The sequence below is a fragment of the Sorex araneus genome, chromosome 1 (assembly GCF_027595985.1).
Source record: "Sorex araneus isolate mSorAra2 chromosome 1, mSorAra2.pri, whole genome shotgun sequence".
In the NCBI taxonomy this organism is placed as follows: Eukaryota; Metazoa; Chordata; class Mammalia; order Eulipotyphla; family Soricidae; genus Sorex; species Sorex araneus.
The window spans coordinates 21,949,847-21,965,266 of NC_073302.1; the positions used below are offsets into that span (position 1 = coordinate 21,949,847).

Sequence of the window (15,420 nt, forward strand, 5' to 3'; positions counted from 1 at the left end):
CGTTTCAGTCATGCAATGAACGAGTACCCATCCCTCCACCAGTGCCCATTTTCCACCACTAATGATCCCAGCATCCCTCCCACCACCCCCACCCTGTCCCCTTCACTCCACCCTGCCTCTGTGGCAGCGCATTCCCATTTGCTCGCTCTCTCTTTTTGAGTGTTGTGGTTTGTTACAGAGGTATTAAGCAGGCATCATGTTCAGTCTAAATTTTCAGCCCGTATCTCCCATCCCTAGTGGGCCCGCCTAGCACCCTTTGTTTGGTGATCCCTTCTCTATCAGAGCTGCTTCTTCACCTAGCATCTTACATAGCACTCTTTATCATAAGTGCATTGTCACAGTTAGCCTTTGACCAGTGGCAGGGCTTGTGTTTCCCCCGTAGACCCTGGAGGGTCTGTGTCTTGCTCACCTTTGTAAAGGCCTTTCCTCAGTGCTGGGTACAAATGGCAGTGCTCAAGTCAGGGGACTCGAATAGAAGGTTCTGGAATTCAGCCTCTGGATTCACCCCTGGAGCTCATAGACACCTGTGGAGGAAATAGGTGGGACCAGCGAGCAGGTGTAGCGAAAGCAGCAGCAAGGTTGGGAGGAAGCGGAGTTTACGCACATAAATGATGCCTTGAAGATCAGTGCCTTTCTCTTCCAGCGGGCAGGGGAAACGTCTGGCCCGGGGGTGTAGAAGGCCCACAAAGTCCCGAGGGTCTTCTGGCCTGGCATGTGGTAGGACGGACATGTGCTTCTCGTGGCTGCCTGCTGCCTGCCTGCCTGTTTCCTGCAGCCAGCGAGTGATCAAGATGTCCAAATAGCCTTGACAGGAAATAGGTTCCTGACCCCGGTGGGAGAGCATCCCTTCTGCACTGATGAGGGGAGTTTGTGGTTTCAGTGTCATACGTACCCCCTTTCTGTTTTCAGGCTTCCCTGTGACAGTTCTCTCAAGAGCACCACACAAGTCTCTAAAGTGCTCCAAATAAATTTCAGGCTCCCAGTGTGGCTTAATGGTAGAGAACATGTTTTTGTTTTGGGGCCATACTTGGCAATGTTCAGAGTTACTCCTGGCCTTTGAACGCTTGTTTTGCATCTATGAGGTTGTGGCATGCTTTTAAAACAATTCTTCTTTTTCTATGCATTACATTAAAGAACCAGAGAGCTAGTACAGGGGGTAAGGCACTTGCTTGCTTGCTTCAAGTTCAATCCCTAGTAACACATATGGTCCCCCAAGTGCCGTCAGGAATTACCCAGCTGAGCTGGGTGTGATCCAGACTCTCCTCTTGTTTTGCTTTTTTTTTTTTTGGTGGGGGGGCACACCTGGCGATGCACAGTAATTACTCCTGGCGGTGCTCGTGGGACCATACGGGATGCTGGGAATCAAACCCAGGTTGGTCGCATGCAAGGCAAAGGCTCTACCCGCTGTACTATCACTCTAGCCTCAGACTCCCCTCATAAAAAAAAAAAATTTTTTTTAGATAGGTTTATTTAAGAACAGCTGTTAGAAGCAAATAAGCAAATGCTGCAAAATGTCCCAACTCCTCAGAAAGTCGAGACTGTTTCACCTGGGTTCTATGAAAGGGCCTGGAACAAGACTGATCAGAGACGTGTTTGATTAGGGCTTTGTGAGGGTGAGAGATTGTCGGGGAAGGAGATGAAGGAGGGAGAGGAAGTGCTCAGGGCAGGACGGGGAGGGAGGCAGCGGGAAACAGCGGGAAGGAGCACTGGGCTGCTTGGAGTCCGGCGTGGCTCTGCGCTAGCCCCGTCTCTGCTGTTCCCTCGCAGAGCTCCAAGAAGCCTCTGAACAAGCACAGTCCAAAATCAAAACTGAAAAGCAGAGCCGGAAGCAGCTGGAACTCAAGGTGACAGCCCTGGAGGAGGAGCTGACCGACCTTCGAGCCGAGAAGGAGTCTCTGGAAAAGGTGAGTTTTACATGCGAGTGGCCACTGGACCCACATAGGATTAACTGCTTAAGGAACGTTCTCTCCCTCCCTCCCCTCCCTCTCTCCTTCTGTCTCCTTTTCTCCCCTCCTCTCTCGCTACCTCTCTCCCTCTGTCTCATCACCCCCAGCCCAGCAGTGCTCAGGAGTTACTCCTGGCTCTGCACTCAGGGATCACTCCTAGTGGGGCTTAGGGGACCATATTGGATGCTGGTGGTCAACCCTGGGTTGGCTGCATGCAAGGCAAGTGCCCTGCCGCTGAACTATTTATTGCTCCGGCCACTGCATCTTCTCTCTTTTTTTTTGAGGGGGGGAGGTACACACCCAGCAGTGCTCAGGGCAGACTCCTGGCTCTATAGCTCTGTGCTCAGAGATCACTCCTGGGCTGGCTCAGGAGGACCATCTGAGGTACTAGAAATCAACCTGGGGTCAACCACATGTAAACCATGAGCCTTTACCCCTTGTATTATTTCTCTGGCCCCTTAATACCTGTTTATATCATGGACTCTGGGCTAATGAAACTAAACTCTTTCTTGTTCTTGGTTTGGTTTGGGGGCCTCCTTGGGTGGTGCTCAGAGCTCTGCGCTCAGGAATCACTCCTGGCGGTGCTTAGAAGATAATATGGGATGCTGGGGTCAAATGCAGGTCGCCACATGTAAAGCAGATGCCCTGCCTGCTAGTCTATCACTCTGGCCCTCTTGTTTTGTTTATGGAGAAGGGGGTTAGGACACATTCTTGTGCTCGGGACCTTTTCCCAACTAACTATTGCAGAGTAGTCTACTATGAAGCTATATTATATTTATGTAACTACCTACCTGTTGATAGATATCAATGTACCAATGTTTTTACTATCCAAACATTGTGACCACTTTGCTACATATTATTATTATTATTTTTATATCATTTTGGCATTTTCATAAGCTGATTTGCTTGAATCATAATCGCTGGGTCAGATCAAATGCTATGTGCCAGGAAAAACATTTTAGTATTGCCAGTTTTTACATTCAAAACATGCTCAGTCATATTTCTAGCACTGTGTGACAAACCCATTCCTCCATATTCCAACTGTGCATGTATCCATTTGTTTTGTTTTGGGGTCACACCCAGGAATGTTCAGGGGTTACTCCTGGCTCTGCACTCAGGCATCACTCTTAGTGGTACTCGGAGGATCATGTGGGATGTCGGATTGAACCTGGGTCGGCCACATGCAAAGCCAACACTCTGCCCACTATATTATCACTCCTGTTCGCGTGTTTTCATTTTTCTAATCTTTTTTTTTTTTTTTTTTTGCTTTTTGGGTCACACCTGGCGATGCACAGGGGTTACTCCTGGTTCTACACTCAGGAATTACTCCTGGCGGTGCTCAGGGGACCATATGGGATGCTGGGATTCGAACCCGGGTTGGCCGCATGCAAGGCAAACGCCCTACCCGCTGTGCTATCGCTCCAGCCCCTCTAATCTTTTTGATATTTGGGTAGAATTTTTTTTTATCTTGTTTCATTATGTATGTTTATGAGTAGTGAGCTTTTATATAGTTAAGATCTATTTGCATTTCCTCCGTAAATTTCTAATGGCCTTTAACCTCATTCAGATTATATCAGTTTGATTTGTAAGCAGTATTGTTTTAAATCCTTTGTGAGTCATAGATGCTTTAAGTATTTTTGCTTTCTCTTACCCTTATAGTATCTTTTTTTGTGTTAATAAGTGGATATGAGTTACTGCATCGAGAACCAAAATATTTCAATCTTTTTCTCCATTTCCGCTTCCCTTCCCTTTGGCGTTGTTGCTGCCATGATGGCCAGGGAGGGGGGCACACACGTGGCCACAGTGCTATGGGGTTGCACAACTGGTTGTGGTGCTCCTCACAGCAGTTGTGATGTTTGCCCTCGGTTGGGTGCACCGCAGATAGCATACTTGAGGTCTGGGAATCGCCAGAGCCAGCACTGCCAGGAAGGCAGTGGCACTGTTCCAGCACCCCCTGGGACCTCTGCCTCTGTTCCGGGAAACAACAGTGTTCTTGGGTATCGGTAAAACTCTCAGGTAGAGCCCTCTGACCTAGGGCCTTTTTAGGGGATAAGTACTAGTCTGCAGTTTTAGTGCCTTCTGTGATTCAACCAGCTTGTTTTTGAGAACAAGTTCCATTCCTTCTGGATTTTTGGCATTTTCAGAGTTTTATTGTCACTGAGACCACGACCGTGCCCATCTTTGTAGCGCAGGGTTTTTTGTCTTGTTTTGTGGCCTCACCTGGCTGTGCTCTGGGCTTACCCCTGACTGCTCAGGGATCGCTCCTAGCAGTGCTTGAGGGACCATGGGGTATGGGACAGGGCTCGAAGCTTGGTTGGTGATGTGCAAGACAAGCGTTTACCCATTGTACTATCTCTCCAGCCCTTGTCGCAGTCTTCATAAACTTAATTGATTGCTTCCTGAAGGAAAATTAGAGAAGTGCACATTGGTGGCAGGACTGTAGTTGAACATTGTGTGCCTGGAACTTTGTAAATCACAGTGCCTTAAGAAAAATAGTAATTTGTGGAATTCCCAGTGTTTTGCCAGCATTTTGTGGCATTCCCAGTATTTTGACAGTAATTTTCACAGAATTGCCTCGCTGCCATCTAAAGAGAGAGAGCCCATGTATTCCCCAGAAAATGTCCGTTTCCTGTTGCCCTCACCACTGCGAAGGATGTCTGCCTCGTCTTACAGAAGGAAGATATACTTTCCTTTTGTTTTCCTTTTTGTCACTGAGTAGCCAAGAATGCGAAATGAATAGAGAAACACAGATCAAAAAGGCATTGTTTCCAGAAATAAGGAAATAACCCAGAGATGTCAGTAACTGCTCCACCCTCCCCGTCTCTCCTGGTGAACAGCTTGAGCTGATTGTGGTTCTCTCATTCCGAAGAGCCTTTCAGAAAGGAAGAGGAAGTCTGCCCAGGAGCGCTGCCAGGCCGAGGAGGAAATAGATGAAATCCGCAAAGCACACCAGGAGGAGCTGGACAAACTCAGGCAGCTCTTGAAAAAGGCTCGGGTGTCCACAGACCAGGCGGCCGCAGAGCAGGTAACCAGAGCTGGGTGCACGTTTGGGATAAAGGAAGCACAAAAGCTGCTAGCTTCTTCCTTGACCTTTAGTATGATGCTCTGTAGTTGCTGAACAGTGTGAGAAAGCAGGCCAGCAGATGCAGCAGAGGCAGGGTCCAATAGAGAAATCTCCCTTTCCATCTTATTTTCTTATTCTTATATTGTTATTCTGGACTCCATGCCAGGCTGTTTACACTCAGGGCGCCCCAGAAGGGGTCGGGTGAGAACCCTTCCCGCCCCAAGGGACCCAGCCCCGGCAGCCGACCTCCACTACCCAACCACCACCACGCTCCAGGCCACTTTCCAGACACATTATAAGACTTCTTACCCATTATATGTAATTACCACACTATGTTTGATGGAGTTCAGACAGTAGGCAACAGATCATTATGTATATATAGCTGTCATCCCGTTGCTCATCGATTTGTTCTCTGTATTTCGGGCTAGGGCAACAGTAACGTCTCTCATTGAGAGACTTATTGTTACTGTTTTTGGCATATCCAATATGCATGGGTAGCTTGCCAGGCTCTGCCGTGCGGGCTCCATACTCTCAGTAGTTTGCTGGGCTCTCCGAGAGGGGCGGAGGAATCGAACATGGGTCGGCCGCGTGAAAGGCGAACAGCCAACCGCTGTGCTATCGCTCCAGCCCATTATGTATATATATGTATATATATATATATATACACATAATATACACACACACACACACACACACACACCTTGGAGAGCCCGGCAAGCTACCAAGAGTATCTTGCCTGCATTGGCAAGCTACCCATGGCATATTCGATATGCCAAAAACAGTAATGATAGGTCTCATTCCCGTGACCCTGAGAGAGCCTCTAATTGTCGGGAAAGACGAGTAAGGAGAGGCTGCTAAAAACTCAGAGCTGGGAGGAATAGAGACGTTACTGGTGAGTAAATCGCTTGAGTAAATCGACGAACAACGGAATGACAGTGATACAGTGACATTGTTATTCTAGTTTGGGGGCCATACTCAGAGGTGATCTGGGGCAACTTCTGGGTCTGTGCTCGGAGATCACTCCTGGTGGTGCTTGGAAGACCATGTGGTGTCTGGGGGATTGAGCCCAGGTCAGCTGGGTGCATGGCAAGTGCTCTACCTACTGCACTATCTCTGCGGCCCCACTCTTTACTTTATTGAAACCTCAGTGAAATTAAATCATATAAGTAAAAAAGGGAAAAAACGTTTGTTTTCTAGGTCACATCTGGTGACAGTACTTGAGTTAAATTCTGTATCTCAAGGGGTGACACAGTGCCAGGGATCAAACTTGGGCCTCCCTCATGCAACTCATGTACTGAGCCAGTTGAGCTCCCTCCAGCCCAGTCTGGGTGTGTGTGCGTTGGGGTTGAATGCAAGTCTCATGTATGCAAGGTGCTTTACCCCTGAGCTGCGTCCCCATCTGTAAAAATGTCTTTTCTATCTCCCTCTCCTTCTCTCCTCCCTCTCTCTTTTTCCTTCCCTCTCCCCCACCCTCCCTCTCCCTCTCCCTCTCCCTCTCTCTCTCTCTCCCCCTTTCTCCCTCTCTTTTCCCTTCCCTCTCCCTCTCCCTCACCCTCTCCCTCTCTCTCTCTCCCCCCTTTCTCCCTCTCTCTTTTCCCTTCCCTCTCCCTCTCCCTCCCCCTCTCCCTCCCCCTCCCCCTCCCTCCCCCCCTCTCTCTCTCCCTCTCTTTCCTTTTCTCTCTCTCTTTCTCTCCCCCCACTCTCTCTCCCTCTTGCTCTCTCCCTCCCAACACCCCTCCCCTCTCTCTGTATTTCGGGCCAGGACTTACTCCATTTTTTCCTGGCTTTGCACTCCGGGGTCACTCCTGGAAGTCTTCAGAGGACCATGTGTAGTGCCTGGGATTGAACCCAGGTTTGACCTTGTGCAGGGCAAGCCCTGTTCCTAACAGCTGTACTATTACTCTGGCCTCCTGTAAAAATGTCTTCATGAAAAACAAATTTCAGACAGAGTCAGGCCAAAGTCTAAACCCCCTGGCACCATGCTCTGAATGCAGAGTGTCTTTGAAAAGGAGCGGTTTGGTTAGTGGGTCAGGGAACTAGGGGGAGTGGCTGGCCACAGCTCGATCTCTGGCCCATTTGGCAGCAGATTTCACATTCTAAGTTCATAAATTCATATTTATATGCCCATTTCATTGGTGCCCTTCCTTTTATCACCTCTAGGAATTTTTAATATTTTTATTGATTGAAATTTTGTGGTTTAGAGTATTGTTAAGAATGATTTCCCTGCCTTTGGGAATTTTGACAAAAATAAATGTCTATCAGTTTGGTGCCCAGGACTTGAAAAATATAATAGTTTTATCTGCTTTCTAGAGACTAGTGAATGTGACTAGAGGCACAGAGAAAATTGTGGCTAGAGTGCCTTTTGGAATTCTGGTAATTAGTAGTGTCTTCCTACTTACATTAAAAATCTACATTTGTGGGGGTGGCATGATAGTGCAGTGGGTAAGGCGCTTGCCTTGCATGCAGCTGACCTGGGTTCAATCCCTGGCATCCCATATGGTCCCTGAGCACCACCAGGAGTGATTTCTGAACAAAGAGCCAAGAGTAACCGCTGAGTATTGAAGGTTGTTACCCCAAAACAAACAAGAAACCCCACTAAGGTCTTTCTTTTGTGTACATGTGCCACAGTAGCCTTGCCCAGTTTGGTGCTCCGGGCCCCTGCCTGTGATGCTGGGATTAAACCCGCTTCCTGTGTACGGAGCCTGTGCTCTAATCCATTGAGGGCCCTGTGGTCCTAATGAAGGTCAAAATTGGTTTCAAAAGTTGTTTCCTCAACCTGATCGCTCAAGAACAGATGAATGGTTAAAGAAACTATGGTACATCTATACAATGGAATACTGTGCAGCTGTTAGGAAAAATGAAGTCATGAAATATGCCTATAAATGGATGGACATGGAGAATATCATGCTGAGTGAAAGGAGTCGGAAGGAGAGGGACAGATACAGAATGACCGCATTCATTTGTGATATATAAAAAATATATAGTAGAAGACTAATATCCATGGCCAGGGAAAACAGGGGCTGGGAGAACTGGTCAGTGGTTGGAATTGACCACGAGGGTGTGTGAAGCTGAGGATAGATAAAATAGAGAAGAGACCAGTATGACAGTAACAGCTGGGAATGATCACGCTGGGCAAGATCCCAGTGTTAAAAAGTTGGTAAAGGGATTTTGATAACCTTTCAGTGTCAGTATTGCAAACCACAGTGCCCAGGAGGAAGGTGGGGGGGGGGGTGGAGAAAGACAGAGACAGAGAGAAGGAAGAGGAGGAGAGAAAGAAAGCGAGAAGGAGGAGGAAGAGGAGGGGAGAGAGGGGGACGAGAGAGACAGAGAGAGGAGAGAGAGAGAGGAGAGTGCACTCGCCATAGCTATTTTTCCCTTTTCCTTATGAAAGCTCACTTTCCTGAATGTGGCTGGGTCCCTGACGGTGGGCCTTGTTTCTTTGGGCAGCTGTCTCTAGCACAGTCTGAGCTGCAGACCCACTGGGAAGCAAAGTGTGAGCATCTGTTGGCATCTGCCAAGGATGAGCACCTGCAGCAGTACCAGGAAGTATGTGCACAGCGAGACGCCAGCCAGAAGCAGCTGCTCCAGCTCCAGGCGAAGGTAGGCGTGCCGGCCGATGAGAGCGCCCCGCTCACGGAGGGAAACAGGTTATGTGGGTCTGGTCATTTCATCGGAACCTACCAGCTATAAATAGCTTGGAAATAAAACTCACAGCTGTCCAGCGCTCCTGTTTATCAGCAGTTGTTCCAATACTTATTTGGAATAACAGGTCAGTAACCTACAAAAAGGAAAAGCAGCACGAGTATTATTCAGTCCTTCATCTACTAAACAAATACTTCCTGATTACCAGTTGTATTCTGGAAACTTGTGATAAGGAAAAGGCTTACAAAAAATTCTGCCCTCAAAAACTTGACAGTAAAATGTATCTTGGAAGAGAGCAACACGCTGCAGAGATCTCCCCCCCCCACCCCCCCCCGTGCCCGACTGATTTCATTCGGCACCTTGTGGGGCAGGTGTGCCCCCAAAAGAACCCTGGAAGCCGCAAACCCCAGAACCCAATCACCACCATGCTCACAGCCAACATTCACAGGCTGTCCCTAAGGCCCGCCCCCACCCCAACCCCCACCCACTCATGAGATTGAATCTACTGAAAACCCAGGTATGTGAGACGTGTGACTGAAATCTCTAGGTTCATCCAGAGTCAGAAACGGCCCCTCCTCCCATCTCCTTGGGCTTCTTGTCCCTGTCCCACCTCTATTCTGCCCCCAGCACACTCCCCTCCCTCCTCGAAGTCACGCCCACAAACTGCCTCTGGGCGCCATTTAAGTGCATTAATGATAATGATCCAGAGTCTCACAAGTGAATCACGGAAGAGAGCAACATGCTGCAAAGATGCTTCTGGATCACAAAATCACCATCCCACATGTTAGTGATCTATGATATAGGGCCTTAATGTCTTCAGATAAGATACAATTTTCACACACTTTCCTCTAAGGAAAGCTTTTTGGATCATTTTTAGTCAATTATTCATAACAAGCAATACAGAATACATTATTTATCATCTGCCTTTGGGGCAGGCTTGGGTGGTGGTGGTGGTGGTGGTAAAATTCGAAATAATTGTGGTGGGAAATAATGGGCAAGTATAATGGTGGTGGATTGGTGAAATACTGAATGTAATCAATTACTGTGAACAGCTCTGTGAAAGCAAAATTTAAGACAAGCAGCAACAAAAAACTCTCATAGTTCAGGAAGGGAGACAGAGAAACCAGGACGAGTGTCCGTCAGATTTCTGGGTCAGGCTTCCCCAAGACAGGTGAGGTTGGAGCAGCGCTGTGGAGGACAAGGAACTCTGGTCATGTGGGAACAGGGCAGAAGGTTGTGGGCAGCTGAGATGAAGCGTGGAGTATGGCAGATTCCAGCATGAAGTGGGGGAGAGGTGAGGGGTCTTGGTGTGAATGTTGCCTCGGCTAGAGTCGTGGCAGCGTCTTTCCTTAAATTATCCAGTTGCAAACTTTTTTGTTTGTTTCTGTTTTGGGGCCATATCTAGCAGTGCTAAGCAGCTGCTCTTGACTCCTAGGAGGTCACTCCCCGCAGTGTTTGGGGGACCAGGTCGTCACGGGGCTCGAACCCAGGGCTTCCACATACAAAGTGCACGCTCAGTCCTGTGAGCCGCCTCCCCAGCCCCAATTGAAAACCCCTGACTCAGAGTGGGAGGACCTTCTTGTCGGCAAATAGGCTATTGCCAGCGCCGGTTCATAGGTCTGTATGAGCCTCTGAGTCAGCAGGCCTGGACTGGGATGGCGGGGTGGGTGCCACGGAGCCGCAGGAGGTGAACCTGGTGCTTCGATGGGCCTCTCCTTCACGCAGGTCTCACCTGGTGTCAGAGTACTGGGGCCACAGCCGTGATCGTTTATTTTGCAGTGTTCAGCCCTCCAGGCCCAGGTCTCAGTCCTGACCGAGCAGCATGAACAGCATCTCCGGGCCCTGGAGAAGAACAAGGCCCAGACGTCAGGAAGTGACGCGCCTGATCCCTCGGAGACGGTGAGCGGGTCATTGAGGAGGGCGGACGAGGCCATCCCTGTGCTGATAGCTGTGTCTGACCGACAGTGCCCAGGTGACCTCTCCTGGGCCTCTGAGTCTGAGGAGAAGTGGGAGTTGGCGAAGCATGGAGCAGGCAGGTTCCCTGGGGCTCCCAGAGCTGGTCCCGGGCTGTCAGTGGTCTGTCTCTGGGCACTGGACACGTGCTCCCCTGATGACTCGCTCTGGGGAGCCCTTTGTCGAAGTGCCGCTGACCGTGTCACAGCATCCTCTTATGGCCTCAGGGTTGCAGTGACCAGCGGCGTCCCCTGCAGACTTCTAACAGGCCTTCATCACAGCCGTCCAGACGTCTCTGGATCTCTGCCCCGTCATTAAGGACCTGAGTCTGGCAGTGGGTCACGAGTCTGCTTTTCCCTCCTCTCCACCCAGGTCAAGAAGATCATGAACCAGGTATTCCAGTCCTTGCGGGGCGAATTCGAGCTGGAGGAGTTGTACCAGGGCAGGACCGTTCTGGGGACCATCATGAATACGATCAAGGTGCAGCCGGCGGCTGATGGGATTGTCAGAATGGGGCCTTGTTTCCTAAGTCCCTTCTCAGAAACAGTGATTTCAGACGGTTCCTGGCGTTGCCCAGGGGTTGTTCCTGGGGCGGTGCTGGGGGTGGCACTCAGGGCCGCATACCGGTCCCAGCCCTTTGAGCCGGCCGCCCCAGAGGGTCTTTGCCTGGACTGAGGCGGCAGCCTGGAGAGAGGGAGAAGCAAAGTCCTTTGAGCTGGTCCAGCGCATTTCTCCGGGCTGAGGGGCGAGGGCTGTCTGCTATTTCCTGTCAGTGATGTCCCCTCCTCCTTGGCTTTTGGGCAGATGGTGACTCTTCGGCTGCTAAACCAACACAAGCAAGAGAAGGGGGAGAGTAGCAATGAAGAAGAGGAGGAAGAAGAAAAGCAGCCTCGCGGCCCCTCCCAGGAGCAGGCTGGCCCAGCCAGTGCTGGGGGTCCGTCTTCCGAACCCCCACGTGGGGAGAGGCGTGAGTCCCCTGGGCGGGAGGCAGAGCAGGCAGTGACGGACGCCGAGCCACCACCTTCTGCAGCCCTCCCCGTGCCGCAGGACGGTGCTGAGAAGAGAGGGGAGCCCCTCGAAGCAGAGGGGCACTCAGAGAGGAAAGAACTAGCTTCAGTTCTGGCGCCCCCAACCTCCATCCCCCCCAAGCCTCCGGGCCCTGTTGTCGTGGACTCGGCATGCGAGGAGACCCTTGCTGCCAGGCCTGAAGACCCACCGGAACCCGCTGGCGATGGAACACAAGATGCTCCCGCTGGACTGGCCCTGACGTCAGAGCCCCCGGAGGACCCTCTGGCCACAAGGCCTGCAAGTCCAGGCGTGCTTCAGCCTCGCGAACTGAGGGAAGACGCAGCTGCCAGGGAGCTGGCGAGCACGCAGGCAGGAGCCGCTCCTGCCAGCAACACTCTCGGACCCAGCCGTTCCCCTCCGTGTGCCAGGTGGGTTCCCCCTAACAGTTCTAGGGATGCGGGTGGTGTCTGTTCCGGAGCCAGCAGCTGCCCACTCAGACAAGTTCATCCACTCCCTCCCTCACGCACGTGTCTGTGATACTCGGATCGAGGAAGGATGGCTCTGTGGCTCTGGGGTGCTGCGGTTGACAAAGGAACCCTCTCTTGTTTTGTGTTTTGTTTTGTTTGGGGGCCAGATCTCCTGGTGCTGGGGGCTTCCTCCTGGCTCTGGACTCAGAATTGGAGCCCCCAGCACCAGGAGATCCTGGCAGTGCTGGGGGTACCCTGTGTGGTGGTGGGGATTGAGCGGGTGCCTTTCCACTCCCCACGCTTCCCTTCTTGATCTGGGGAGCTTTGAGGCTGGGTACGCGTGCCGTATAGGCAAGTGCGCCAAGTGCTGCAAAGAGCAAGTAACAGCATCTGAGAGAGACGCCGCAGGGAGTGCCTCCGCTGTGGAGAGAGGAGAGAGATGATGTTGGGGAGCCGAGTTCCCAGAGTGAACTGACACATGTCAAAACGCTCGCGTGGGGCCTCAGGGGAGGTGGCACAGACCAAGCACTAGAAGGAGCAGTGACCAGGAGAGTGGCGGTAAAGGGGCTGGAAACCAGGCAGAGGCCCAGTCGCGGGAGTCTGTGTTGATGCTTAGACTTCAGGGCGAAACTGTAATCAGCATTTAAGCTGAGGAGTGACCGGATACGGTTTCTTTGGTTAGAAGACCACTTCGCCTTAGATGACAAGGGAATCCAGGCCACCAGGAGACTGGCCTGGAGGGGCCGGGCTTTCCCGTGGGCACTGTGATCTAGAGCTGGAATCACTCTTGCTGTGACTCAATTTTCCATAGTGTGTTTGGGGACCGCACCTGGCAGCACCAGTGCACGGCTCCTGGCGGTGCGTGGGGGACCATTCGCAGTGCTAGAAGGCAGACCCAGGCCTCCCGCACGCCAGGCATGCGCCGAGCCCGTCTCTCTCCAGCACTGCCACTGGTTTTCATGCTTTCTTCTTTCAGTGTAACTGAGGATGAAGAGGATGAGCTATTTAAAGGGGCGACGCTCAAAGTCCCAGGCCCTGAAGCACAATCAGAGGATGAGGATGAAGACGAGGTGGTAAGGAATTCCCAGGCGCAGCCTGGGCCTCCCTCCACCGCCTGGGGACCCTTCCCCACTGGCGCCGAGAAGAGAGCCGGAGTGTGCTGGTGGCCAGCGCCCTGGGCGCTGTGTGCAGGGCCCTGTGGCAGCAGGCTCAGGGCCGGACGGGAGCAGCTCTGCGCACGTGGTGGGGACGGGCACCTTCCCTTTTACTCCTGAGACCAGCGGCCGGTTCTGACCCGGCAGCTGTATCCTACACTAGAGCGCCAAAGCCTTGGTGTTCCACAGCTCAGCAGGGCGACAGCTTGTGTCTTAGAACAGGGAAAGACTTAGAAGATCTTCATTCCTGGGCCCGAGAGATGGTACAGCAGGTAGGGTGCTTGCCTTGCACACAGCCGGGCAGATTGGATGCCCGACATCTCATACGGACCAGCCCAGCACCGCCAGGAGTAACCCCTGAGCATTGCTGGGTGTGGCCCCTAAAACAAAATAAACAGAAAAAGATGTTCAGGCGTGTACTGATGAGGTGGTGGTCTCGGCACTCCCACCACATCTGTTGGAAAGGGGACCGGGGCCCAGGAAGATCAGAGCGCATGCCCACGGTTACATAACCGGCCCAAGGTTGCGTCACGAAAGTGGAGAATGCAGAGGGCATGCAGTGGCCCATGTTTGGAAGCCCTGTGCTGTCAGAGTTCCGAGACCTCTTTCTTGATGGCCAGAGAGCGCTCGGGGTCTGACCATGGCGGAGTGGGTCTCTGACCACACGGTGTTCCCTTCCCTCTGGGCCGCTTCAGCTCCCAGAGCCAAGAGCACCGCAGAGCACATGCAGTGCCGCAGCATCCTGTCTTGGGGCCCGCACCCCTCTCCCCTCCTCTGGCTGGAGCGGGCAGGGTAGTGGACGCTCCCGCCTTAGGTCCCGGACATCTTTAGGGATTCTCCGATCGGGTGAAGTGACCGGGCCTTTGCATACAACTTAGCATGAGAGGCCAAGCCCAGGGCCACCTTAGATCTGGGCACATTTCTGCCAGCCACAGTCTTCTTCCTGGCCTCTCGTCGTCCTGCAGCCTCTCTGCCCCCGCTGCTCTGCTGCTCTTTCCCGCTGCCATCTCTCCCCTTCTGCCCATTTTCCCACATACGTGTAAGCCACCTCCCGAGAGAAAACCTGTCTCATCAGTACACGTGCTGTACAAATAAATGACATCAGGCAAACCGCGTGGCTCTTCTCGTCTCTGCTGAAAGACTGCCTCTCGTCTTTGCACGCTGGCCTCGGCTCGCCCTGAAAGCCCTCAGTATGCCGGCCGTAGGGGCCACCATCTCCAAGGGCCGTCCCTCTGGGGCAGGGACAGGTGAGGACTGACCACTCTTTCCTGTTTTGTCAGAGCATGAAGGGACGCCCGCCCCCGATCCCCCTTTTTGGAGACGATGACGATGATGATGATATTGACTGGCTGGGATGAAGACCGGGACGCCAGCCCCACACTTGCAGGGGAGGTTTCTCCGCCAGCCCTTCCCTGCAGCCGGCCCCAGGGTGCGGTGAAGGTGCGCCTTCTGACGACAGCAGTTGAGCTACCCGGGTGTGCCCGCGGCCCAGGAGCCTGACTTCAGAGTACAGGGTCGCGGCTGCTGCTGGTGACCTGCAGAGTCCCACGCAGGGGATAGCCGGAAGCTTCCAGCAGGTCCCCGACTAGAGTCTCACCCTTCTGCCAAGCTTTTTACTCTCTTTGCTAACTTGGACTCATCTGGGAAACTTGGTCTCCTCCCTGTGGCCAGCCACAGGACCTCTCACCTGGGAGGTGGTCTCGGGGGCGGGGTGGGGGGAGCCCAGGACGGATGATACTCCCCTCCCCCCAAACCCCTGCAGGCCTGGGACACGTATCTGTTCTCTGCCTTAAATCTGACTCGAGGCCAATGAATAGTCGACATTAACAGAACTAATAAATGTCTGCACTCGCACTTGACCCCAGCTCTCGGGGATGAAGTGAATGTGGTCTATGCTTCTCTGGGGACCTTGGGGGCGGAGGGGATGGCAGACAAGGATCACTTAACATAGATGAAAGCACAGTGGCAGATCCCTGAAGTTTACGGCACAGGCGTTGTGGGTATCTGAGGACCCATCCTGTAGTCTGCTCAGTTCTGGGGGGCCCCGCCTCACACTTTGAAGACCATGCAGAGTGGGGAAGGGGCCTTACACCTGACCTTCATCCCTCCTGGCACCTGTGGGATTTCCCACTATTCTGAGAGCTATTCATGCTTGATCTGAATTTGGGAATAAGACCAATGAAGAG

The 15,420-nt window shown here is 52.3% G+C and overlaps 1 protein-coding gene across 3 annotated transcripts in view; it reads left to right on the plus strand.

Annotated features, from left to right (window-relative positions):
- Nucleotides 1–15,113, plus strand: part of FKBP15 (FKBP prolyl isomerase family member 15) — a 72,518-nt gene extending 57,405 nt beyond the window's left edge. For 2 of the 3 annotated variants that reach the window (XM_055123062.1, XM_055123577.1), the window contains exons 21-27: nucleotides 1,768–1,904; nucleotides 4,816–4,971; nucleotides 8,458–8,610; nucleotides 10,432–10,551; nucleotides 10,978–11,085; nucleotides 11,410–12,041; nucleotides 13,057–14,503. In XM_055123062.1, coding sequence (XP_054979037.1) covers nucleotides 1,768–1,904; nucleotides 4,816–4,971; nucleotides 8,458–8,610; nucleotides 10,432–10,551; nucleotides 10,978–11,085; nucleotides 11,410–12,041; nucleotides 13,057–13,354 — 1,604 coding nt within the window. In that variant the 3' untranslated portion in view covers nucleotides 13,355–14,503. The other variant, XM_004600308.2, reaches the window with a different exon arrangement.
- The last annotated feature ends 307 nt before the right edge of the window (nucleotides 15,114–15,420 follow it).